This window comes from Chionomys nivalis, chromosome 11 (genome assembly GCF_950005125.1).
Source record: "Chionomys nivalis chromosome 11, mChiNiv1.1, whole genome shotgun sequence".
Classification (NCBI taxonomy): domain Eukaryota; kingdom Metazoa; phylum Chordata; class Mammalia; order Rodentia; family Cricetidae; genus Chionomys; species Chionomys nivalis.
In genome coordinates this window covers 29,044,220-29,069,110 of record NC_080096.1, presented here as the reverse complement: position 1 = coordinate 29,069,110, position 24,891 = coordinate 29,044,220, and the positions used below count along the sequence as shown (strand labels likewise).

The 24,891-nt window shown below is 44.7% G+C and overlaps 1 protein-coding gene across 3 annotated transcripts in view; it reads left to right on the top strand.

Annotated features, from left to right (window-relative positions):
* Positions 1–24,891, top strand: part of Trit1 (tRNA isopentenyltransferase 1) — a 47,557-nt gene that overhangs the window by 7,837 nt on the left and 14,829 nt on the right. For all 3 annotated transcript variants that reach the window (XR_009058013.1, XM_057785345.1, XM_057785344.1), the window contains exon 2: positions 21,663–21,805. Coding sequence is in view for 2 of the 3 variants with exons in the window: in XM_057785345.1 (XP_057641328.1) it covers positions 21,663–21,805 (143 nt within the window). In the remaining variant the exon portion in view is untranslated. The remainder of the gene's footprint in view (positions 1–21,662; positions 21,806–24,891) is intronic.

Below are 24,891 nucleotides of genomic sequence, written 5' to 3'. Positions count from 1 at the left end.
CTCCTGTGCTTTTCTGTGTGGCTCTTTCAGAAGTGACCCTTTGTACTGATAGTAGTGTGATTTTTCCAAACCTCAATTGATTCTCAGTGTATAGAAACATAAATATTCTCACTCAGCAATGAGGGTCAGAATTCAAGGGGAGGCCAGTAACACAATCCTTGCTTTCCAGCATGGAAAAACTGAAGTGCAGGAAGATTAAAGAGCCGCCCAGAGCTCATACCGCAAGACATCTGCGCACCTGGGAACTGGATCTGGTAGAGTCTGCCGCAGTGCGGGAAGATGATCCTGAAGGGCTTCCTTTCAGTCTGGGTTGTCATCTTGGTGTGCAAATCCAAGGCAGAGTGCATCGCCTTCAGTGACCGCGAGACCTGAACGCGGTCGCCGAGCGTGTACACTGCCTTCTTGAAAACGGAGACCGTCAGGTGTATGTTCGGAAGAGATAAAACATTCTGTTTGGGTTTGTAGAGAGGAAATGTCTCTAATGCTCCAGTTCTTCGAGTCCTGGGGATAAGTGCTGTCAGACATAGGCGCCCAGTTCCCTTTGTGTTTTCCCAGAGCTACAGGAGAGAGGCAGAGCGGCTAGTCAGCAGGCTGTGTGTCAGCTAAAAGACTGGAACTCTGTGTTCTGTTCGTCTGCTTTGGGACATAATTTAGGAAGTGTTCTGTACTAAAGGACTGTCTGTCTGATAGTGCTCTAGGGAGATCTGGGAGGCACGGGGAAGGATAGGAAAGGCTTCCTAGGACTCAGATCAAAGGCACAAAGACCTGTTAACCAGAAGAGACAAGTCCTGTCTAGAGGATTCCTATCACTGCCGGCGGCTGCAACCTTTAAAATGACGAAATGCGACTAGAGGCCAAAAAGGAAATTTAAAATGTTTTTGACTCGTGGAGAGAGACAGAGAGAAATGGGTTTCTAGGTCACTTGGTTTACTTCCATATTAAGTAAAGTTTTATTTTGTGTAGGTTCTGCATATGTGGTCACTTTTTGCTACTACAGGGAGACCCTCCATGTTAGAAAGGAGAAGTGACTGCTGGCTGATAGAAACCACAGGGGAGAGAGCACACATGAGGCTTGAGACTGAGGTTTGTGAGCAGCCCTACAGCTTCAGTGACAGTTAAGTGTCAGAGATGGTTTGCCACCATCCAATTCCCCTGCAGAGGATCCCATGCCCTCTTCTGACCTCCTCCTGCGCCAGCATACATGTGCACATACATATGTGCATGCAAAACACTCATAACCTAGAATAAATAAACCAAAAATTATTTTTTTAAGAAGGAAACAGCATAACGAAGACATTGCATTGTCTCCCATCTCCTTAGAAGCACGTGTCCTTCTTCAGTTCAGGAATGGCCGGCAGCCCTCTGGCACACAGGATTCTTGAGGGACTGAGGTTTGGGGTATAAACAGGGAAATGAGAGTGACTCTGGCTGAGTGGAGAGTGGGTCAGAGAGGAAGCTTGGGTTCTGAGCATTCGCTTGCATGGCTGAATGAATTAGACATTTTTTTCCCTAGAATTTTTTTAGAGAACAATGATTTTGATTCATTGATAATTGAAGTCTGTTTTTAGGTTTCTTTCTCTAGCATACTTGCATTTTATTAAAGAACAAAGGCCATATAGTCCTCAGATGGTCACCCAGCTTCATCTTGACTGATCTGGAAATAGTAAAAGTCACAGTCTCCTTGTCAGATGCCAGGATTCTTCTGAAGCATCTTTTGGTAAGGTGTTCAGTGCCTTTTAGAGAACTGCTCTCGGAAACAGCTGTGATTTTATTCTCCCAGCCTTCAGTGAGAACATTCCTGAGATCTCCAGTTTCCCATTGACTTTAATCCTCTCCCTAGAAACTATTCAACATTTCCATCTTCTGCGATGAGCAGGGACCAAATCAAAACTCCTAGGTGACAGCTTAGGCTTCTTGTCTTTCTACTGCATCATCTTGGCCAGGGCTCTGGGTAGAGCTTTCTTTCTGGAATCTCCCAACCCCCAAGACAGGGATTCTCTGTGTAGCCCTGGCTGTCCTGGAACTTGCTCTGTAGACCAGACTGGCCTTGAACTCAAGAGATCCTCCCGTCTCTACCTCCCAAGTGCTCCGATTAAAGGTGTGTACTACCACTGCCCAGCTCTTTCTAGAATTTTAATTTGTATTTATTTCATGTGTGTGTGGCTCTCTGTGTGTGTGCTTACAAATGTGCCCCAGTGCGCGTATGGGGTGGGACATGGGTGGGTCTGAGGACAACCTGTGGGAGTTGGTTCTCTCCTTCCACCAGCAGGTTGTGGGGCTTGAACTCAGATCCTAAGGCTCAGTGCTAGCCACCCTTAACCTGCAGGTTTGTTTTTTAAGACTGTCTCACTCCTTTACCCAGGATAGCCTCACATTCATAGTACTCCTGCTTCAGCCTCCAGAGTGCACGTGTCACCATTCCCAGTACCACTGTCCCGATTTTGCTGTCTTTCTACAAGCATCCTGGCCTGCTGCCATCATCCGTCCTGCTGGGATGTAAAGTTGTAATTCCTCTTCCATTCAGCGTTGGATGGTTTTGGCAGCTCATTTCTAAGGGACTTGGCCAGGCGCTGTCGTATAACTGAAATGAGAAGGCAGAGTAGCATGGAAAGAGAGATAGTAGGACAAATACAATTTTAATTAAATGGTCGAAGTTCCCTCCACTGATAATAACTCGTGTTGATTATTCCTAATGTAATGCAGTGAAGAAAGTATCAGCTGTCTAATTCTGAGAAACCAAAACTCAAATTGAGGAATGGTCAAGAAAAGAACTGACTTACCAAGGACACGAAGATAAAGAAAACTGAAAGCTGTCCTGACTTGAGGAGACCGAGGACATACGAATAGACGCAATATGGTATCCTATGCTGGGTCCTGAACTGGAAAAGCAACATTAGTGGGTAAAATCCACATCTGTAGGTCAAGGACCAGGCTCGAGACCTGCTCCTAGTCTCAGTGTATCATGGAGGTGTCAGGTGAGAGAACAAGCCGGATGAAGCCAGACAGACATTCCCTGTATTGCCCCCGACCTCCACACATGTGCCCACACTTACGCACACACATCACACACACTCACCTACTAATAAAAAAAAATTAAAAAGAAACCAAACCAAGAACTAAACAATATTTAAAAAAAAAAAAAATCAAACAAGCAAAAATTCCTAAGCAACATTTTGGCTAAGGATGTAGCAGTTAGCAGGCAGAACGCTGACCTAGCATGAGCCCAGAGCTCGGGGTCCTTCCCCAGGACCACAGTGAACCAGATGTGGTGGCACATGTCTGGAGGTGGAGACAGAATCAGGACTGCCAGGTCAGCCTTGACTACTTAGTGAGTCTGGGGCTAGCCTGGGCTATATGAGACCCTGTTTTAGAAAGGAAAATATAGAATACCTATAATATATTTACTTTTTATTGAAATTTATAACGTGAAAAGTAGTCTCAGCAATTATTTCTGTGGGAACCAAAGTTACCAACTACAATACTGTGTAGCCTTATGTTAGCCGCAGAATTTAGTTGTAAGCTCCTTTTACTTTCACCTGAGTGCATGTGTGAGAGAGAGCACAAGTGTGCAAACATGCGTGCAAGTACATATGCTGGTCTTGAGCTGTTATCCTCCTGCTTCAGCTTCCCAAATATTCCTATTACCAGCGTACACCGCCACATTCAGTCCCTACGCCCCATCCCGATGTAGTTGTGGTGGACATTTGTACCTGATGGATGCTGCAGTCTATAGTTTTGGTATGTGTGTGTGGTGATGGGTCATACATGTGCCATGGCAGTCCTGTGAAGTCAGAGTCGTTTCTCATCCTTTACTTTCCTTCACCAGAGAGTTTGTTTGGTCTGCCAGGAAAGCTGGCCTCCCTGGACTGTAGCTTGGCCTGTCTCCACTTTTCCTCCCACAGCAGGAGTGCTGGGATACAGTGCACTGCAGACATCCAGCTTTTCATGTGGGCTCTGAGCAGATCAAAGTGTCTGAAGATCTGTCAGGCTTGTGGGGCAAATAGTTTTACCTGCTGAGCCATCTGCCCAGTCTTGGTGGAAGGAGAACACTGACTTAGAAAAGTATTTTTGACCTCCACACAGACACCATGGTATGGGCCCCTAAATAAATTTAAAGTTACTTTTAAAAAATTCTAGGGGGCTGGAGAGATGGCTCGTGGTTAAGAGCACTGACTGTTCTTCCAGAGATCCTGAGTTCAGTTCCCAGCAACCAATGATATGGTTGCTCACAACCATCTGTAATGAAATCCGGTGCCCTCTTCTGACTTGTATACACTGCATACATGATAAATAAATTTTTAAAAAAGCTATTCTAGTGCTTGTGAAAGTGGTATCTAACTTCAGTTTTCATGTATAGTTCCCTAATGATTCTCGATAGTTTTGTTGACCTTTTCCCCCCAGGCTTAGGGATGGAACCCATGCTAGGTTAGCACTGAACTACAAACACCAGCCCTGCCCCGAAATCTGAAAAAGTTGCTAACTTTTCCTGTCCAGTACAGGGGAGACTCGTGATCTCATACATGCCAGGCAAGTGCTGTGCCATGGGGCTGTAGCCCCTCGCTTGTTTGTTTGTTTACTTATTATTTATTTTTCTTTTTTGTTTGTTTTTAATTTGAGCCAGGGTCTCTGTATGTAGTTTAGGCTATGTTTAACTGTATAGCCCAGACTGGTCTCAGAGTTGTAGGTATCTTCCTGTGTCAGTCTGCTAGTGCTGTACTTAGCACGGACCTCTGTAGGCAGCTTCTGGCTGCTTATTTTTAATTTGGTTGTTTGTCTTTTGTTGTTGATCTGCATGTATTGCATTATATTTCTTTCAAGAAAGTTTGTATCTATGATTTGTGTCTCCTTGCCACTGCCCTCTGCTAATCCTGTATTATCTATCTTTTGTTTTTGTCAGTCTGGTAAACAGTAGCCTGCTTGCCTTCCCCCTCTTCCTCCTCCTTTTTCTAGTGGCGGCAGTTGCCTTTTCAAGGGTATATGGATTGGCCATCTGTATTTTTCTGCTTTTGAATTTTCTGTTCTTAGTCGCTGTGTTCACTTCTTTATAATGGTTTTCATTTGTATGTTTGTTGATTTGCAAGCCTTTTCTGGGTATAATACTTGGTATTTTGTTGGTGGTGATGGTGGTAGTGGTTGTGTGTGTGTGTGGTTTTTTTTTTGTTTTTTGAGATAGAGTCTTGTGCAGCTCAGGCAAGCCTCAAACTGACAGTGTAGCCATGTTTGAACTCCTTATTCCTCCCAACTCCACTTCCCCAGAGTTGGTGTAGAGGAAAAGGTCCTGGCCCACTTCCTGGTGAAAAAAAACTTGCCAAACCCCACCAGTCCTTGAACATGAAATCCCACCAATTCCCACCCTGGAAATCTCCAACCTGGAAAACTGCTCCCCCAAAAGATCCCATATAAGCCTGCTCTGCTCAGCTCCTGCTGCTTCTTGCTGGAGCAGAGGCAGCCACCCTCCTGTGATTTTCCCTCCTAATAAATCTCTTGTGTGAGGTTTGTTTTGCTTTATGACTGGGGAGTTCCCTGGCTCTCAACTGCCAGGATACCTTTTCACTGCAGAGCTGTAACACTTCACTGAGGGAGCCTCTCCCTCAGAGCTGTAATGCTTAGAGCTGGGACTATAGCTATGTGCCGATATACCTGGTTGGTATTGTCTTGTGCATTAGTTTTTTAGTCATTTGCCCCACCCACATTTTTTTGTCATACAAACATAATTTGCATATTATTGTAGATTAAATTTTTTTTAAAAATAATTCACATCTGAAATTTATGCTTCTCTAAAGTGGTGGAGTTTACAGGCGACTCATATTTGTAATCCCAGCATTTTGGAGGCTTCCACAGAAGTATCTATTTGAATTTGAACCAGTCTGTACTACACTTAAAAAAAAAAAAAAGGCTGGAACTACCATACCTGTTTTCCTCCCTTACCTTGGGGTTTGTCTTAGTCAATGTTCTATTGCTATGAAGAGACCCCATGACCACAGCAACTCTTAGAAAGGAAAGCATTTGGTTGAGGCTTGCTTACAGTGTAGAGGTTCAGTCCACTGTCATGGTGGGAAGCATGACAGCACCCAGGGCAGATTGGGTGCTAGAGAAGGAGCTGAGAGTTCTGCAACAGACTCCTCAAGCATCAGGAAGATAGGGAGGGAAGGAAGGGAAGCAAACAGACATAGACAGAAAGATAGAGACACTGGGCCTGGCTTGAGGATTTGAAACCCCCAAGGCTCCCCCCCACCCTCCCTACTGCCTCTAACAAAGCCACACCTACTCCAACAAGGCCACACCTCCTAATCCCTGTCAAGTAGTGCCACTCCCTAATGGCCAAGCATTCAAATATATGAGCCTCTGAGGCCTGTTCCTATTCAGACCACCCCAGGGCTCCCTACGTTGTTGTAGACCATTGCAGATGACCATGAAGCCCTTCTTTGTCAACGCTCTTTCCTGTCCCCGTTCTTTCCCCTCTCCTCTCTCTGCCTGCCGGTTTCTTTCATTTCTTTCTTTTGTTTGCATGTGTTTGTGTGGCAGTGTCTATGTGTGTTCATGTATGTGGGGTGTTTGGAGGTCCAAAGTTGATGTCAGGTCTCTTCATTCCTCTCCTCTTTACTTACTGAATTAAGGTCCTCTGCTGAACCTGGGGTTTGCCAGTTGTGGCTACTCTAGCTAACCAGCTTGCTCAGGATGCTATCTTTGCCACACACTTCTGCACTTTATGTGAGTTCTGGAAATCCAAACTCTGGTTCTCGCGCTTGTGTGCTATATTCACAGAGCCTATTCCCCACCCCTCCTCTTTCCTTATTTGCATCTTGTAACCTTTGCTGCACGTTAGGGTCGCTGAGGGTCACTGGGGAGTATCAAAAGCACTGCTATTGGTTAATGCCTAGCAACTGTTGATGGCAGTATCCTTTCCTAATCTACAGTTTGTTGTTACTCTGAGGTCTTCCTTTTACCCGGTAGACACATTTGTTTCCCTGGAAAGCTGGGTTTTACTCTTTTAGCCCTGATAGATAGATAGATAGATAGATAGATAGATAGATAGATAGATAGATAGATATAACTTTGAATAAGTCATGACTCTTTGGGTCTCAGCTTTCTCTTTGGGTATGTTAGGATGGGAAGATGCTGGGTTCGAACAGCAGCTGTCAATATTTTGTTAAGAAACACATGTAAATATTTAAGGCTCTAAGGGTCATACATTGTCTTAGTGTTTAAAGCCCCTTTTGTTATTGGAGCTGTTGGGGCCCCAATACTTGAGTTTAGCCTCTTGTCTTTTGTTTGTTTTTGAAATAGTCTTACTATGAAGCCTGGAACACTCAATGTAGACCAGGCTGACTTTGAATTTAACAGAGATCCTTCTGCCTCTGCTTCCCTAGTACTGGGATTAGAGTGTCCTGCCACCACTGCCTGATGCCTGGCACCCATCTTTAATAGGGCAGTTAAACAGGCAAGCGTAGTGAACAGCATGGCAAGCGGATTTATGCAATGTGGCCACAATGGGAAGAGGAACAGATAAAGAATGGGGTCCAGTGACCCCCCCTCCCCGTCCCCACCCACATTCTAGTCAAGGTGTGCTGCCACCTTGTCACCATCTGGGCTCCAGACTTGCCTGCAGGCGATCCAGCACGGTGTTGGAACTCTGAAATGTCTTCCTAGGAATGCAGTTCCTCATCTTTGGTACTAGGGTTCAGCCAAGTTCCTCATCTGGTGATACTAGCGTTCAGCCTTTTCCTTCTCCCAGCACGGGATTCCTGGGGAAATTCCAGTTCCTTGGGGATCAGTATTTGAATAGTCTGATAGCCAAAAGAAGGGCACTGGGGTCTGTTTGGAATAGCCTCATTCCTGGGCCATTGATTTGCTGCCCAGCCCAAGGACCACTTGGCAGGAGGAGAAACCACCTTCTGCACTTGTCCTGCCTCCCAACACTTTTAGGCCAGTTACACTTTTAGCTCCAGTAAATTGTGGTTCTTTTCTTTCAAGTACTTGCCAGGGGGCTCACCTCCAAGAGCCAAGGAAAATCATGTTTAATCACCAGTAATTAAATATATTAAATATAATGCCATGAAGTTAATGTAGTACTTACCGTCTGCTGGCACTGTTCTAAACACTACATATATTAGCTAATTACCAGACTACTCAGTGAAGAATGTAGATGTGTTCATTAGCCTCACTTTACCGATGAGGAAACTTAAGGCAGCATAAAAATTAGATGCTTAACCTGCCAGTTGAAGGCTCCAGATGGGTAAGCTGCCTGAATTTAAAGCTAACAGCCTGCTCCTTTATACTGTATACACAGCTGCCTTCTCTAACTCAGACACACACTTCCAGGTAGTTCAGTTGCTCAGATATCACTGAATACAACGTCAGAAGTAGGTCACCAGACCTGGCCTGAGCATCTCTGTCTGCATACGAATCGTTTAGCATGACTGCAGCTGCATTTAAAAAAAAAGATTTATTTTTAGTTATGTGTACTTGTGTATGCATGTGTGTACTGGCATTTGAGTGCAGATGCCCATGAAGGCCATAGAGGGTGTTGGATCCTGTGGATCTGGAGTTACAGGTGGTTGTGAGCCATTTATTATAGATGCTGGGAACTGAATTTGGATCCTCTGCTAGAGCAGTGCTTGCTCTTAACGACTGAGCAAGCCCTTCAGCTGAATTTTGCTAAATAAAGCTAAAAGACCTAATTACCATGATTCCGTAGCACACTCATTCTTTGTAACCAAGAGAAGCTGCAAATTTGGGACTGGAGAGATGACTCAGCGGTTAAGTTCACTGGCTGTTCTTCCAGAGGATCTGTGTTCAGTTCCCAGCACCCACGTGGTGGCTCACAGCTGTCTCTGACTCCAGTTCTGGAGAATCTGACATCTTCATACCAATGCACATTAAAATAAGGTAAATTATTAAAAAAGAGAGAGAGAAGTTGTAAATTTAGAAAGCTAACCTTTGAAGAAAGTGAAGTTAGCGGGGTGAGATCAGCCCTCTCGCTCTTGAGCATCTGCTTAGTTGAATTTGATAAAAGGAAACTCAGTTTCTAGGTGGACCTGCTACTCTGTAATCCCAGTATTGGTGACTTCTATAGAGGATAGCCACCAGCTGGAGGATGATGGCCTGACCCACGGAGAGAGTACCAGGTCAGTCAAGGCTATATAGTGAGACTCTAGCTTATAAAACAAAACACATTTTCTAGTGCCAGTATTCTGGAAAAGAGTTTTTCATCCTTTCATCTGCTTATGTTCAACCCCCACCCCCCACCCCAGCCCATCCCCTGAAACTTGGACTGTTGAAGTGGTTAGATGTGAGAAACACGAGGCTCCCGGGGAGAGAGTGACCTGGCCCAAGCACAAGCTGATTTGTGTAGATCGGGTATTACAGCAACATGGCTGCAAAAACCGTTGTAACCTGGGGCTACGGGATATATTGTGATTTCTTCAGGAAAGATGGAAGCAGGGAGATGAGACTTCTGAAGTCGTATATAGTAAGTTCTGTGATGGTGGGAAATGAGGGTTCTGTGGGAGCAGAGAGGGGAGGTGGGGAGGCCTTGAGGATAGCTCAGCTCTCACAGGGACATGGTTTGAAGGAATTTGGGGCTGGATGGAATCTGATTCTCTTTTTAGAAAAATGTAATGTGGACCTTTGTTGGAGAGATTATACTTTGAAGATCAAAATCAATGAGGCAGCTAATAGAATAATCTAGCGCAGTCGTGTAGATCAGTTTGTAATGGCAGTGGGAAATACGATGGTGCTAAGTGTTCAGATTTTTATTGCATTTAATTTTTGTGTGTTTATATATATGTATGAATGTGTGGGTATGCATGTGCCATGGTGTGCATGTGGAGGTCAGAGGATGCCTGACTAGAAGTCTTTTTTTCTCCTTTTATCTTGTTGGTTCCAGGATTCAAAGACAAGTTGTCAGGCTTGGTGGCAAACATCTCTTCTTAACAAGCCGTCTCACTGTCCTGTTGAGGTCGTTTTTTAAAATTAGCATGAGTTGGGTATGACTTTAATCCCCGCACTTAGAAGGCAGAGGCAGATGAATCTCTGTAAGTTTGAGGCGAGCCTGGTCTGCATAGAATTGTCCAGGGCATCTAGGACTACACAGTGAGACCCTGTCTCAAAAAATAAATAAGTAGCTGGGCGGTGGTGGCACATGCCTTTAATCCGAGCAGGCAGAGGCAGGCAGATCTCTATGAGTTCAAGGCTAGCCTGGTCTGCAAACTGAGTTCCAGAACAGCTAGGACTGTTACACAGAGAAACCGAGCCTCGAAAAATAACATACAAATAAATAATTTAAAAACTGGTATGGGCAAAATTTGAGGTAGATAGGGAATGTGAGAGAAATAGAGCTACCAGGAGCCCTTTAAGGGTTTTGATTTATTGCCTAGGTGGTTTACTCAGACACAGGAGGAGATACGCAGCTCATTTTGCGGCATGCCAGATTTTAGGTACCTGTTTGGGGGCAAGGATGGTGACGGGTGACAACTGCCTCTAAAGGAAGGCTGTACTCCGAGTGCTTTTGTTTATGTGAATCATTTCATTGCAACAGAAACTCTTGGAGGTTAGGGTTAAGATTACCCTACTTTGTATGTGGAGAGTCTGGGGCACAATGGTTAAATGACGGGGCTCGTCTAGTGAGTGGCGAAGCCTGAGCCTTGTCAGGCATTCCGAGCCCTGTGCTGTTGAGCCCTTCCTTGCACTGCGGGCAACTTTCACTGGGATGGAAATGTCCAGTTCCGTGGACAGGCCTGGCACAAGGAAGACCTGCACTGCAGATACAGGCTTGGGAATTGTCAGCACAAAAACAGTTGTAGAAGCCATGGTATCCAGAGAGTTTGTGGATAGGCTGGCACATGCCATAAAGACTGCGCTTGTCGATAGTGTTCCCGTGGTAGGCATTGCTAATAGATCACTGGTCAGTAAAGGAGACTGAGGAAGGACTTGTGCGGTGAGAAGAAAGCCTGGAGAGAGCGGTGCTGTGGGAACCCAGAGAAGCACTCAGCAGCAGTGTGTTGCTGCTTTTCCAGAACTTGTTTTGGAAGTTGAGGGAGCAGTGTTGCTTTTGGCAGGCCGGTTCCTTGTGACTTCAGTGACATTCACCGAGCACTTGAAGGTGGGGCCGCGAGAAAGAAGGGTGGTGGTGGTTGTATTGGTCTGTAACCGAGATCGTGGTTTTCTAGGTAGGTAGGACCGCAGGATCTAATGTGGGGAGGGAGGGAAATGAAGTATAACAGGCCAATGACTTGGAAGTAAAGAGCCAAGTTAGGGAGAAGCCTCTCTTCTTACTGTAGATGCTATACTATGGTGTCCTAAGCCAGCCAGCTCAGTCGGAACTCCAGAGTGCCTAGGGCCAGGGCATTGTTGGTACCACAGTTACAGGATGGCAGCCTTAGGGGATTGGAGCTTTAAATGGATCCCTCAAGATCTGGGAAGAGATTCTCAGGTGGATTTACTGGACAGGATCTCCCTTTCAGGGCCTGTTGACATTGGGGCAGGTAATGCTTGATGGAGAGGCCAAAGTACTCTTCTGTTTATCATGATTTATTTATCTTTTCAGTATAACTGGTCCACAGGCAGTAAGTAGTAGCACTCTTTCTCCTACAGTTTTGATAGCCACTGTGTTTGCAGGCAACCACCAAGTGTCCCCTGGTGGACAGAATGGCTTCCAGTTGATAGTTACCACTTCCTAGTTCATCTGGCTTCCTTCACTTCTGTTATAGTATCCCCACCCTTGTTAGCATCTTTGGGCACTCCAGCTCTGTTGATTTAAAGAGGTCAATTTTCTTAAGCTTCCTGGCCTTTTCCTGAAAAAATTTCACTCTGGAAATAAACCATCAAACAGGCAAGACAGAAATGTATTCCCCTAAAAAGTTCAGTTTAATGTTAAATGTTTGCTTTTGTTGTTTTGTTTAGTTTCCTTAACAGGGTTTCTCTGTGTTGCCCTGGCTGTCCTCGAACTTGTCTACAGACAAGGCTGGCCTTGAACTCACAGAGTTCCACTTGCCCCTGCCTCCAGCATGCTGGGATTAAAAAGGTGCGATAGTACTGCCTGGCTTAATGTTCAGTGGTTTTCACGTGGTATTTAGGGACTACTACATTGCACAAACTTCAATATCTCAAGAACTGTAAAACCTGTCAATTAATTATGTGTGTATGCTTGCGTACACGCATACCTCGGGCAGGTGCCTGTGATGCTTACATCATGCGTGACTAGTTGTAGGCACAGATCTTTTCCATCACTCTGCCTTTTCCTTTCTCATCTGAGTCTCTCCCTGAACCCGGTCCTTTCTTGGCTAGGCTGGAAACTAGTGAGCTGCAGGGATCCTGTTGTTGCCCTGGTTAGAGCAGGGTTCCCATGGTTGCAGAGCAAGTGCTCTAGCTGTGGAGCCACCTCTCCAGCCCTAAACATTTTATTTATTTTTGAAACACATTACTCTTTAGCCCAGGTTGTCCTAGACTTCACTGTGTAGTCCAGGCTAGTCTTGAGCTCACAGCAGTCCTCATGCCTTAGCCTCCCAAGATTTTTTTTTTTTTTATTAAGATAATTTTAGTATATGCCTAGGCTGGCTTCCAACTCAATATCTCTCTACCTCTATTTCCTAAGTACTAGGATTGTAGGTGTGCACCATTGTAACCAGCTTTAATCAATGCTTATGCTGCTTGCTCTGTTGTTACAGGTTTTTGTATCTGTCTCTTGCAAGCATGACTAATTTGGCCTCAATGAGAACAGGAACTTTTTTTTGGTAGGGAGCATTAGGCATTTTGGGCAAGCATTGGACCACTAACTACATAACTACATTCTCTCAAATTTGCTTGCTTGCTTGCTTGCTTGCTTGCTTGCTTCCTTCCTTCCTTCCCAGTTTTATTTTGATGTGGAGTCTTAAGTTGTCAAGGTTGATCTTGGACATGTAGTCATCCTGCCTCAGCCTCCCAGACGTAGTTGGGATCAGAGCAGGTTCCACCATGCCCAGCAGGAACTCTGAACCTTGTTTGCATGTCCAGCATCTGACAGAATACCCGAGGGTAATGGCCTTAGTAAATGTGTGCTGGGACAAGGCAGGTTAGATGATTGACTGACTTAAACCTCTAATTTTAATTGTTTTTAAAACATTTTTAAACCTTTATTTAGTGTACACCATGCGTGTTTGTGTGTACCACAAATTATGTAGGTGACGGGACCACCCACAGCAGCCAGTTCTCTCCTTCCTTCATGTGGGTCCTAGTGACTGAACTCAGGTCATTGGGCAACAAGCACTTACCTGCTGAACCATCTCTCTTCCTTAAACTAAATTCTGAGAACATTGCAGCCATCACAAAGAAACCAGTGCTGTCATAACTGGCATGTACCACCACTCTCAGTTATGTAGTGCTGGGAGTAACTCATGACCTCATTTGTGCTGGGAGTAACTCATGACCACTCTGCCAGCCCATCTTCCTCAGCCACTTCTGTGTGCTCCTGTCACAAGTTCCCTTGGGAGCAGGGGAATGGAGCCGAGTGACTTGTTGTCTTTGAAAGATTTCTCTTTAGCTCTTTCAGCTTCCAGACTAACTGTTCTAAGAAGCACCCTGAAGCTAATTGGAACTGTGTATGAGAGTGTATGCAAGGCATTAAGCCACAGGTCTAATGCGACCTGGTAAAAGAATGTCCTAAACATGAAAAATAAATAAATGATAAAATTCTAAGCATGACTGTGGCATTTGAGATACAGATGTCACTTAAACCTGGGCCCCAAAATAGCACTTTACAAAATGATTTTTCCTAGGTTTTGTTATTATTTTTGTTTCTATTCTCTCTCTGCGGTACCAAGGATTGAACCTAGGATGTGCTAGACAAGTGCTTGCTCCCCATTGAGCTGTGTATGCCTTCAGCTCCCTTTAGGTGTGCTTGAATATTATCTTTAATGCAAATGAGTAGGTGCTTATTCTTGTGATTTTACTGTTTATTCATTTATTTTTACAGGAATGGCTGTTTTGCCTACATGCCTGTCTGTGTATAACATGAGTGCAGTGCCCACAGAGGCCAGGAGAGGGTGTCAGATTCCCCTGGTTCGGGAATTACGGCAGTTGTGAGCCACCTGAGTGAGTGCTGGGACTTGAACTCAGGACTTTTGCAAGAACATCATGTGCTTGAGGTTGGAGGGATGGCCCAGCGGTTAAGATCTGGCTGCTCTTCAGGGGTCCTGAGTTCAATTCCCAGCACCTACATGGTGGCTCATCACCATCTACAATGGGATCTGATGCCCTCTTCTGACAAGCAGATGTACATGTGGAGTACTCAGACATAAAATTAAATAAAGAAGAAGAAGAAGAAAAAAAAAAGAACATCATGTACTCTTAACGACCAAGCTGGCCATCCAACCCCCTTTTTTACTTAGCTTTGCAAGCTGATTTTAACAGACAAAAAATAAACTAGGTGGTAATGGTGCACACATTTAATCCCAGAACTCGGGAGGCAGAGGCAGGCGGATCTCTGTGAGTTTGAGGCCAGCCTGGTCCATGTAGTGAGTTCCAGGACAGCCAGAACTGTTGAGAGAAACCCTGTTCAAAACAAAACAAACAAACAAACAAAAAGAAAAAGTAAAGGAAAGAAAAAAACCCAAAGCAGCAGACAAAATACCCATAAAATGTATTACTTATATCCATACAGCTCAACAAGTTGTCAGAGGGAAAAAATGGAATATTATCAACTCTCTGAGTAGTTCTGAAACTGTTGTCTCATTGCTGATATTCTCTGCTTTCACACCGTGCCTAAAAGCTGTCATCAGTACTTTTCTGAGATGGCGTGAGACACACACATATAAACCTAGCACTTGGGAGGTAGAGGCAGGAGGATTTGAAGTTCAAGGTTAGCCTCAGCTACAAGGTGAATTTGAGTTTAACCTGCGCTGCATGAGATCCTGTCTCCAACAATAAAGATTAAAAGTAATAAATTCGGAATAAGTATACATAGCTTTGTATATTTAATCTGCATTTTATATGGATACATGTACACATGCCATGGCTTGCATATGGAGGCTGGAGGACAGCTTGCACGATTTACCAGTAGATTCTGGGGGTCAAACTCAATGTCAGGTATGGTGGCAAGTGATCCCTCAGTTAAACACAAGTTTGCTTCCGTCTGCTGCAGTTGCCCTGTGTGAGTAGAATCATGTTCATGGGGCCTCAGAAGCTTGTGCCCTTTTAGGGCTGGTGTGTGTCACTCATCAGTCGCTTGTCTTCAAGGCTTGTCTTTGTTTTAACACAAATCACAGTTCCTTCTTTTTAAGGCTGTATAATATCCCATCTTAGGATGTATAACATACTCCATTGTGTGTTTCCATTCATCTATTCGTGGGTATTGGGTGTCACTTCTGCTTTTTGGCTTTGGAGAATAATGCTGTTATGAAGATGGTTACATAAATATGTGTTCAGTGCCCTGCTTTCATTATTTTGGATATAAACCCAAAGGAAATTTGCTATGTCATGTAATAGTTCTGTTATTTTTTGAGGAACTTCCACATTATTTCCTAGCTCTACCATTAAAAAAAGGTTTGTTTTTTTTTTTTTTGTTTGTTTGTTTTTTTGAGACAGGGTTTCTTTGTAGCTTTAGAGCCTGTCCTGGAACTCACTCTTGTAGATCAGTCTGGCCTCGAACTCACAGAGCTCTGCCTGCCTCTGCCTCTGCCTCTGCCTTGTGAGTGCTGGGGTTAAAGGTGTGTGCCACCACTGCCCCGCTTAAAAATGATTTTAAAGATTTTTTTTTTAATGTGTCTTTCTGTCTGCGTGTGTGTATGTGTACCATGTGTGTGTGTAGTGCCAGAGGAAGTCAGAGGAAGGCATTGGATCCCCTGGAACTGTAACCACAGTAACAGTTATAAGCTGCTCTGTGGTCTTGAGAATTGGAGCCAGATCGTTTACAAGAGCAACAAGTGCCCTTAACTGCAGGGCGATCTCTCCAGTCCCTGACTCTCCCACGTTTGTTTTTTCATAGTCTATATCGGTCTATCAGGTTTTACTTGTAGAGGCTGATGGACTTTAATCAAAGCTACGAAAAACGTGGTTTAGCAAGTATAACAGGGCCAGAGAGAAGGACTCATGGGAACAGACACTTTGTTCGGACTCCTTATTGAGGAGCCCTTCAGTGGAGAACAGAGGGTATTTGAGGCAGGAGATACCTGTGGTGAGTAGAGAGACAGCAAAGCTGAACTGAAAACCTGAGGCCCGGGCAGTGGGGCTTGCCTTACCCCCACTCCCCTGCTCCTGTACATCTCAGGCCGCAAATTGAACTCTAGCACCACGAACACAGAAAACTTGTGTTGCTAGTCTCCCAGAGCAGAGAGAGGAAGAACTGTTAGACCTCAGAGATAAACCATTGGCAGGCCACAGCTGCCCCTGCAGCTGTCTTGGTTGGCTCTGGCATGGTCTGGGGTTGCCCGTAGGTTGTCTGTCAGCCTGTGCAGGATGAGGTCATAAATCAGAGAACTCTGATCTCTCCATGAGTCACATGTGCCCTTCATGCTCGTCACTTTGATACAGCGATGCCAAGGAAAGTAGGCTAGAGCATGGGCCACTCAGCTTCATGGTGGCCTTGTAGGCAGTGGGCTGGGAGCCTGTTGCATGTCCCCAGTGGCAACTCAGCTTCTTCTGTATGGGGATCATAAAGTTCAGATAGCCGAGCGCCTGCCATCTCATCTTGGCTTTCAGGGTCAGGTCAGAGAACCATAGGACCCTTTGGTGGTTATTTCTTCTTCCCTTCTCCTCTTCCTCCTTATTTTATTTAATTTTTGAGACAGGGTCTCATAATGTAGTCTTGGCTGGCCTGGACCTCATGCATAGACCAGGCTGCGTTTAAAGGCGTATATTACCACACCTGGCTCATTTTTGTGTTTTGAGGCAGGATCTTGCTCTGTAGGGCTGGCCTAAACTTGTGGTTTTTTTCCTTCCACTTCTTGAGTGCTAAGATTATAGTCGTGAACTACATGCCTGACCTCAGGTATCTTACAACTCATCATAAGAGATTTTTTCCATGGAGACTTTTAAGGGGAAAGACTCCATGTTTTGTTATCAATATTTTCTTCGACTTGGCAGACAGATGGCATCAAGAAGGACAAGCTGTCTTGCAGCTGTCTGATCTTGTGGTTGGTGCTGACAAACTCCTAGCTGCCACCACTGTCATTGCCTAGGAATTTGGGGCTGCTGCTCTACTGGCTATGAGGGACGCTCACAGAAGTGTCCCTTGTGGCCAGGTCTGGACTGTGGCAGAGCCCAGAGACTGGGCGATGCCTTGGATGTGAAGGCCTTTGGGGCCTGGGAGATTCAGACAGAGTCCTTGCAGTAGTGGGATAGGGTGCTCTGCAGTCTTCTGCATGCTGTCTTCAGTCTGAAGGGGAATCTGGGTATGAGACTGGCAGTGCTGAGTAGAGAAAGGCCATGTTGATCTCAGCCTTCCTTATTGCTGAGAAGGTGTGGAAGAGCTTCAGGGAGAAATCAGTGACAGCCTCCTCTGTGTCACCTCCAGTGAACGACAGCCTGAGTCTCTGCAGAGGGCGTGGCTGAGAAATGGGAGGAGAATCCACAGGGAGGTGGATAGCTGGTTAGGCAGGGTGGGTGAAGGTTTAGATTGTAGGTTCATCAGTAGTACAGCTGTTATTTTGCTGGTTGAGTTGGTTGTCAAATTGGTTGTTGTCCAGATGACAGATTCCATGATGTGGTCAAGAGGGAGACCCCTGAGATGCTCCCTTTGCTCTCCTCTAGCACACACTGGATGATCTGAAACTGGCCTTGAGCCGACTCTTTGTAGCCAGCAGGAGCTGCTGTGCCATAGGGAAGGGTCTGTAAGGTCAGCTTAGAGGCCTGGTGATGTCAGTGACATCAGCCAGGAACTGCAGAGCCAGCCCAGAGCCTGAGAGCTTTGCCCTGTTCTGGGGTGTATATACTGTTTAAATTTCTAAGTGTCCCAAAAGTTTCAGTTTCTTTTTCTTTCTTTTTTCTTTCTTTTTCTTTTTTTTTTTTTTTTTATTTTTTTATTTTTCGAGACAGGTTTCTCTGTAGCTTTTGGTTCCTGTCCTGGAACTAGCTCTTGTAGACCAGGCTGGCCTCGAACTCACAGAGATCTGCCTGCCTCTGCCTCCCGAGTTTCAGTTTCTTTACATCCTTCTTAGCATTTGCTTTTCTGTACTGTTTTTTCTTCATTTCTTTCCCTCTTTCTCTTTGTAATTTTGTTGTTGTTGTTGTTATTGTTGTGTTTCAAGATTAGGGTTTCTCTGTGTGATAGCCCTGGCTGTTCTGGAACTCAATTTGTAGATCAGGCTGGCGCCGAACTCACAGAGATTACTTGCTGCTTCTGTTTCCTAAGTGTTGGGATTAAAGGCGTGCGCCACCACTGCCCAACCCTATTTTTAATTGTTTCTTGTGGTGCTAAGACTCTAATTTAGAAAGCCTTTCCTTTGCTAGGCACGTGCCCTTCACTTAGTTACACTTCCAGCCTTGCCTGGTGCTTTAAACAAACAAATAAATAAGCTTGGCATGGTGGCACAGACTTGAAATCCCAGCACATGGAGGGCAGAGGCCAGCCTGGTCTACAAAGCAAGATCCAGACCAGCCAGAGCTGCTCAGTGAGACCTTGACTGGGGTTTAACTAATATGAGATAAGGTTTGAGCTGGACTAAAACTATCTTGTTTCAGATTTATTTATTTGTTCATTTATTTTGTTGATGTTGTTGTTGGCTTTGTTTTTTTGAGACAGGACTTCTCCGTGTAGCCTTGGCTGTCCTGGAACTTGCTTTGTAGACCAGGCTGACCTCGAACTCACAGAGATCTGCCTTGAGGTTCTGACCCTCCTGCCTCTGCCTCCAGAGTGTGGAGATTACAACAAGCATAGGACACCATATGTTTCTCCCTCACACTGCAGTGTGCGGTTGTGACTGAACCCGGGACTTTGTGCATGTTAGGCAAGCACGGCATTTCCAGCTCTATTTTAGATTTGCTCTTTTAGTGTGGGGGTTGGCGTATAGGCCATGGCTTTCAAGTGGAGGTCAGAGATGGAAGATGGGGATCAAATTCAGGCTTGGTGGCAAGTGCCTTTACCCACTCACTGAGCTGTCCTGTTCTCCTACCTCTACCCTCCAATGTAAGACTGTTCCCTAGTATATGCGTGTGCACGCGCACACACACATTCAGACACACAGAGAGACTTTGACAGAGACAGAGATACACAGAGAGAGATACAGACACAGAGACACAGAGATGGAGACCAAAAGTAGTAGGTTAAATTCCCATGTCTGTCACCTAGTTTTAGTTTGGGCAGCTTGGCCGGTGTTGCCGGTCTGCCCTTCCCTCATTCCTGCAGTGTGCATTTTCAGTTGCGTAGAGTCACACAGTGATGTGTAGGTCAACCTCCAGAAACTAGGTATAGAACACTGTGCAATATGGTTAAAGCATCAGTGACGCTGTAGCAGACCTAGTCTGTAGTCGTGTATTCTGTCATCGTCACATAAGAAGCCTCGTGACTCAGACTTTAAGTGACATGTGTCATTTTGTGCGTCCTTTAGTTTTGTTGCTTTGCGATAGGAGCTCTCTGCGCAGGGCAGACTGGCCTTGAATTTATGATCCTTGTACCTCAGCCTCTCCAGTGCTGGGATTACAAGTGAGTGCCACCGCCTTCATTCAGCTCATCATATTTTATGTCCTGTCCTGATTAATCTGATGCTGTAGTAGACAAAGGATTAACAAATCGCTTAAAGATGACAATTTTTTATTTTTATTTTTTGGCCGGGCAGTGGTGGCGCACGCCTTTAATCCCAACACTCAGGAGGCAGAGGCAGGTGGTTCTCTGTGAGTTCGAGGTCAGCCTGGTCAAGAAGAGCTAGTTCCAGGACAGCTAGGACTGCTACACAGGGAAACCCTGTCTCGACACCCCCTCTCTTACTTTTTTATAAGTTATGGATTTTTAATTATAGTTTTTAACTCTATGACTACAAGTTAAACTGTGATTTCATTTTTCCTGATATTTCTGGCTTTTGTAAATACTTTGAATTGCATGATAGGCAGTTCTATTTCTAGTAACACAGGCCTACTGGGGCTCCTTTGGCTGGAGTTATGCTTACGTGTTTGCTTTTCTATTTTTTGTTTGTTTGTTTGTTTGTTTTTGTTTTTTCGAGACAGGGTTTCTCTGTGTAGCCCTGGCTGTCCTTGAACTCTTCCCACAGACTAGGCTGACCTTGAACTCTCTGCCTGCCTGTGCCTCCACAGTGCTGGGATAAAGGTGGACTCTACCACATTTGACTGCATTTACTTTTTCAAACTTGTCATCTTAAGGGCCTCTAGAACAGTGGTTCTCAACCTGTGGGTCATGACGCCTGAGGTTATCAAACGGCCCTTTCACAGGGCCACCTAAGACCATATGCATACCAGATATTTACATCATGGTTCCTAACAGTGGCAAAGTTACAGCTATGAAGTAGCAGCACACATAATTCTATGGTTGGGTCCCCATGTTAGGGGGTGCAGCGTTAGGAAAGGTGAGAAGCTGCTCTGGAAGATATTCCTCAAGGCAGGTCGGCCATGTGAGGGTCCGATAGAGAAGTGTGGACGGTGAGCGAACGACACAGATGGAGTGAGTGTGTGTCACCCCTCACAGTGCTTAGTGAGCACCGGGTCAAAACGAAGTGCATTCGATGTGGGTGAAGCCATGTTAGCCTCACAGCCCTCCGAGTTCGTGTTATTATCTCCACTGCACTTAGGAGTGGTTGAGGTTCAGAGAAGTTAGTGCCTGTGTGCCCCAAGAACAAAAACTGGTAAGTGGCAGAGCCAGGATTGATCTGAGGCAGCAGGGCACCAGGGCTCCCTGGTAACCATAGCACTGCCCTAGCTGCTTGACATTCCAGTAAGTAAAGGGAAATGTGAGACAGAAACCAACCGCCTTTAGCATCCTGTGCGCTCCACGGAGCTTGCTCTTTGTTGGTTCAGTGCTCCTTGTAGGATCAGTGATCACAGGGAAGAACATTTCAGCCCAAACATCCCTGTTCTCAGACTAGTATTTTCAAATCTGGTCTCCATCAGAGACCTTGCGTTCAGACAAAGAACACTTTAAGTTTTAGTTGAACTGGCAGATGAAGATGAAGAGCTTGCACGTGGGCTGCCGCCCGTCATGTTTCGATGTGCATGCTGCCCTGAGCACTCATTGAGCACAAGGCCACGGGGAGAATGCACATGTTTTATGTGTCTGCATAGACTGGCCACTTCTTCATAAGATGGAGCCTCTCTTATATGAATCCTAAAAGCCTTTTAGAGCCCCTTAAATCCAAGAACTACTGAGCCTTTTGGAATAGAGTTATGAACAATGCAAAACGTTCCCTTTTCTGGAGACCTGTGATAAGTAGAATAAATAAGGAAGCTGTTTGATTTTAGATGCTTAGGAGTGGCGTTCCTTCTCCTGGCATGGATTTACATACTTCCTTAATCTTTAAGCCAGGCTAACAACTACAGTGTGACAAGCAAGCTAGCGCTCTGTTTTATTCTTTCTATGACTTAGCTTTTGTACCCCTGGCCCAGTTCCCAGACACAAGCTAGACCTGTTGCTTGGGGTCAGCCAAGGATTTGGCTGAAGGGAGAAGTAGACAGTCACTTCTACTCATCAAGTGTGTATTTTGTGGAGGGCGATGACTTTCTCACATTCGCTTTCTTTCTCATAGGTCTACGAAGGGCTAGACATCATCACCAATAAGGTCTCTGCCCAGGAGCAGAAGATGTGCCAGCACCACATGATCAGCTTTGTGGACCCCCTTGTGACCAGCTACACCGTGGTGGACTTCAGGAACAGAGCAACTGCCCTGATATCCTTAAGGAGCTAGAACGCCCAGGCTGGGTGGGCTTCTAGTGGTGCCTTCTACGCGAGAGCACCCACTCCCAGAGGCAGCTTCCTTCAGGTCTCATTAGCAATGCTGACTCAGGCTCCACTCCAGATCTGCTAAGTTAGAGTTTGCACTATCACAAGAGGTCTGCATGGTTCTTTCTTTTAAAGTTTATTTTTACTATTGCATGTGTGTGCATGCGTGTGCCATGTCTATGTGTGCCAGTCAGGGTACAACCTTCAGGAGTCATGTATCTCCTTTATCTTGTTGAGGCAAGGTCTCTGTTGTTTCTGCTACCCTGTGTACTCCAGGCTGTCTGACCTGTGATGAGCTTCCAAGTGATTCTCCCGTTTCTGTCTTCTTATTTTTAAGTGTGCATGTGGGGATTATAGTTGTGTGCACCGCGTCTGGTTTTTTATGTGGTCTCCAGGACCGAACTTAGGTATCAGGCTTGCTGGACAAGTGCTTTTAGCCGGTGGGCCATTTCACCAGCCTACACATGATTCCTAAGGATATTTGGAAAAAACATTTTATGACAGAGATTGGAAATATAAAGTCTGATCTAACTCTAAACTACCTCTTTGGGCCATGTTGTTTTTACTGGGTAAAGCGCTTGCTCGCACCACTGAGCCTCAGTCTCCTGCCTTCTCAGCGGAGAGACGAAGTTAGAGATCTGTACTGGCAGTGAGGTCGCTGAAAACCTGAAAGGGCTTGTTGGGTGGGAACGACAGTCCTGGATAAGAGTGAGAAAAGGAAATAAGAACAGATTTGAGATTCCTATTAAAGAATATTTATTTTTATTTTGCTTTTTGGGATACATTAAAACATGAACTAAGTTTTAATTATTTAGAATCTATGTCGGGGGCACATGAAGGGATGTTGGAGTGAGGACATATGGTTATACATGACTATTTCATTATTTACATGTATACATTTTTTAAAGAAAAAATAAAGAAAAATAACTTCAGCAATCTTTAAAAAAAAAGAGTGAGAAAAGGAACTTGGGGATGGGGTTTACACCTATCATTTTAGCTCTAGGGAAAGCTGAGGCAGGAGGATTGTGCATTCAGTGCCAGCTTGGGATACATGGAAAGACAATCTCAAAAGCATAAAGACAAATTAAAAAATGAGTGATGTAAGAGGCCTGCTTTGTATTTTAAAATTCAGATTATCTTTATTATCTGAACTGCCAACTATTAAAACAAACATTGAAAATTTATGATAATCACTGGGGGATATAGCTAGTTGTCAGAGCACTTGACCAGTATGAATGAATGAAGTCCTAAATTCAATCCCCCATAATAGGGGGGGGTCTTAAACTCCCCATTGAGGGGACATTGGCAATAACAATTATAAAATTATAAATTATAACAATTATAAAATACTGGGTGAATTTGTAACACGAGCCGCTGAGAGCGCAGCAGGTAAAAGCACTTGCCATGTAAATCTTAGGACCCAAGATGGTCACCAGGTCCCGGAGTAGAAAAGGAGAAAACTGATTCCCAAAAGCGCACCACACAGCAGACATACCTAAACATAGACAAACACACACACACACACACACATACACACATGAAACAAAACCCGTAACAGAATAGGAGATATAGTGTAGATTAAATTCAGTATAGTGTATGCATTTATCTTACACATTTCAGAATGGTAAAGAATGAATGGTGTTAGCACCAGGGGAGGCAGAGGCAGGCGAATCTGAGTTTGGGGTCAGCCTGGTCTACATAGAAAAACCTTGTCGCCGGGCGGTGGTGGCGCACGCCTTTAATCCCAGCACTCGGGAGGCAGAGGCAGGCGGATCTCTGGGAGTTCAAGGCCAGCCTGGTCTACAAAGGGAGTTCCAGGACAGGCTCCAAAGCTACAGAGAAACCCTGTCTCGAAAAACCAAAAAAAAAAAAAAAAAAAGGAAAAAAAAACCCTTGTCTTGAAAGAAAAGAATGAATGGTATTGTAATTATTCTTAGCATGGTTGTTTTGGAAGAAAGTAAAATTAGATCTTTTCATATGAGTTGTATTTCATAAAACATTAAAGATTTCAGATGAATTTTGGGGTCAAATATATGTACACATATGTATATTATGAAACTTGGAACAAATAGAACATACAATGTATGAAGTAGTTATTTTATTTTTGATTCTAAAGTATGGTTGGGCTTTCCCTCTTTTTTTTTCCAGACAGGGTTTCTCTGTGTAGCCCAGGCTGTCCTGGAACTCGCTCTGTAGACCAGGCTGGACTCAGAGGAAAGCAAGAGGACCAGAAGTTCAAGGTCATGACAGCATAGGGAGTTCTAGGCAAATCTGTGCTAGGAAGCTTGTCTCCAAACATAAAATAAGAAGACTTGTGAACCAGAATGCCTAGGCATATGCTCTAGGGACACTCTTGTCAGAAGGTTTTTCTTAGACGTGCATCTCAGTTCTGCACTTAGTAGCAATAATCACCCGAATTCTCTCTCTTAGAAGAATGTGCAAAGTTTGCTTTGCTCATAGAAGTTTTTTTTTTTTGTCTTTTGTCTTTTTGTTTGTTTGCTTTTATTTTGTTTTTGGGGTGGGGGTTGATTATTTCTTTCAATACAGTTTCTCTGTGTAGTCCTGGCTGTCCTGGAACTCACTCTGTAGAGCAGGCTGGCCTCAAACTCATAGAGATCCACCTGTCTCTGTCTCCCAAGTGCTGGAATTAAAGGCATAGACCTCCACTACCTGGCATAGAAGTTCTTTGTAATAGTAAAAAATGAATAAATTGTAGCCACATGCATCAGTCAATATGGAAGAATTTTATAAACTATAAATGTTGGAAATTATAGGCTACATGTCTGTTTTGCCACTGTTATTATTATAAAAGTTAAAAAGCAAAACTATGCTTGATGTGGTGGTGCACATCTGTAATCCCAGCACCTAGGATTGGAAGGTCAGGCCACTGACTACACAGCAATTTGAAACCAGCTTTGGACAAACAGAACACATAAACTTGGGGGAACAAGTGACTAGTGTTTTTAATACATGAGGGACTCTTGCAAATATGGAAATACTTCCAGGGCCTTGTCTGTAATTCATAGGAGCAAGTA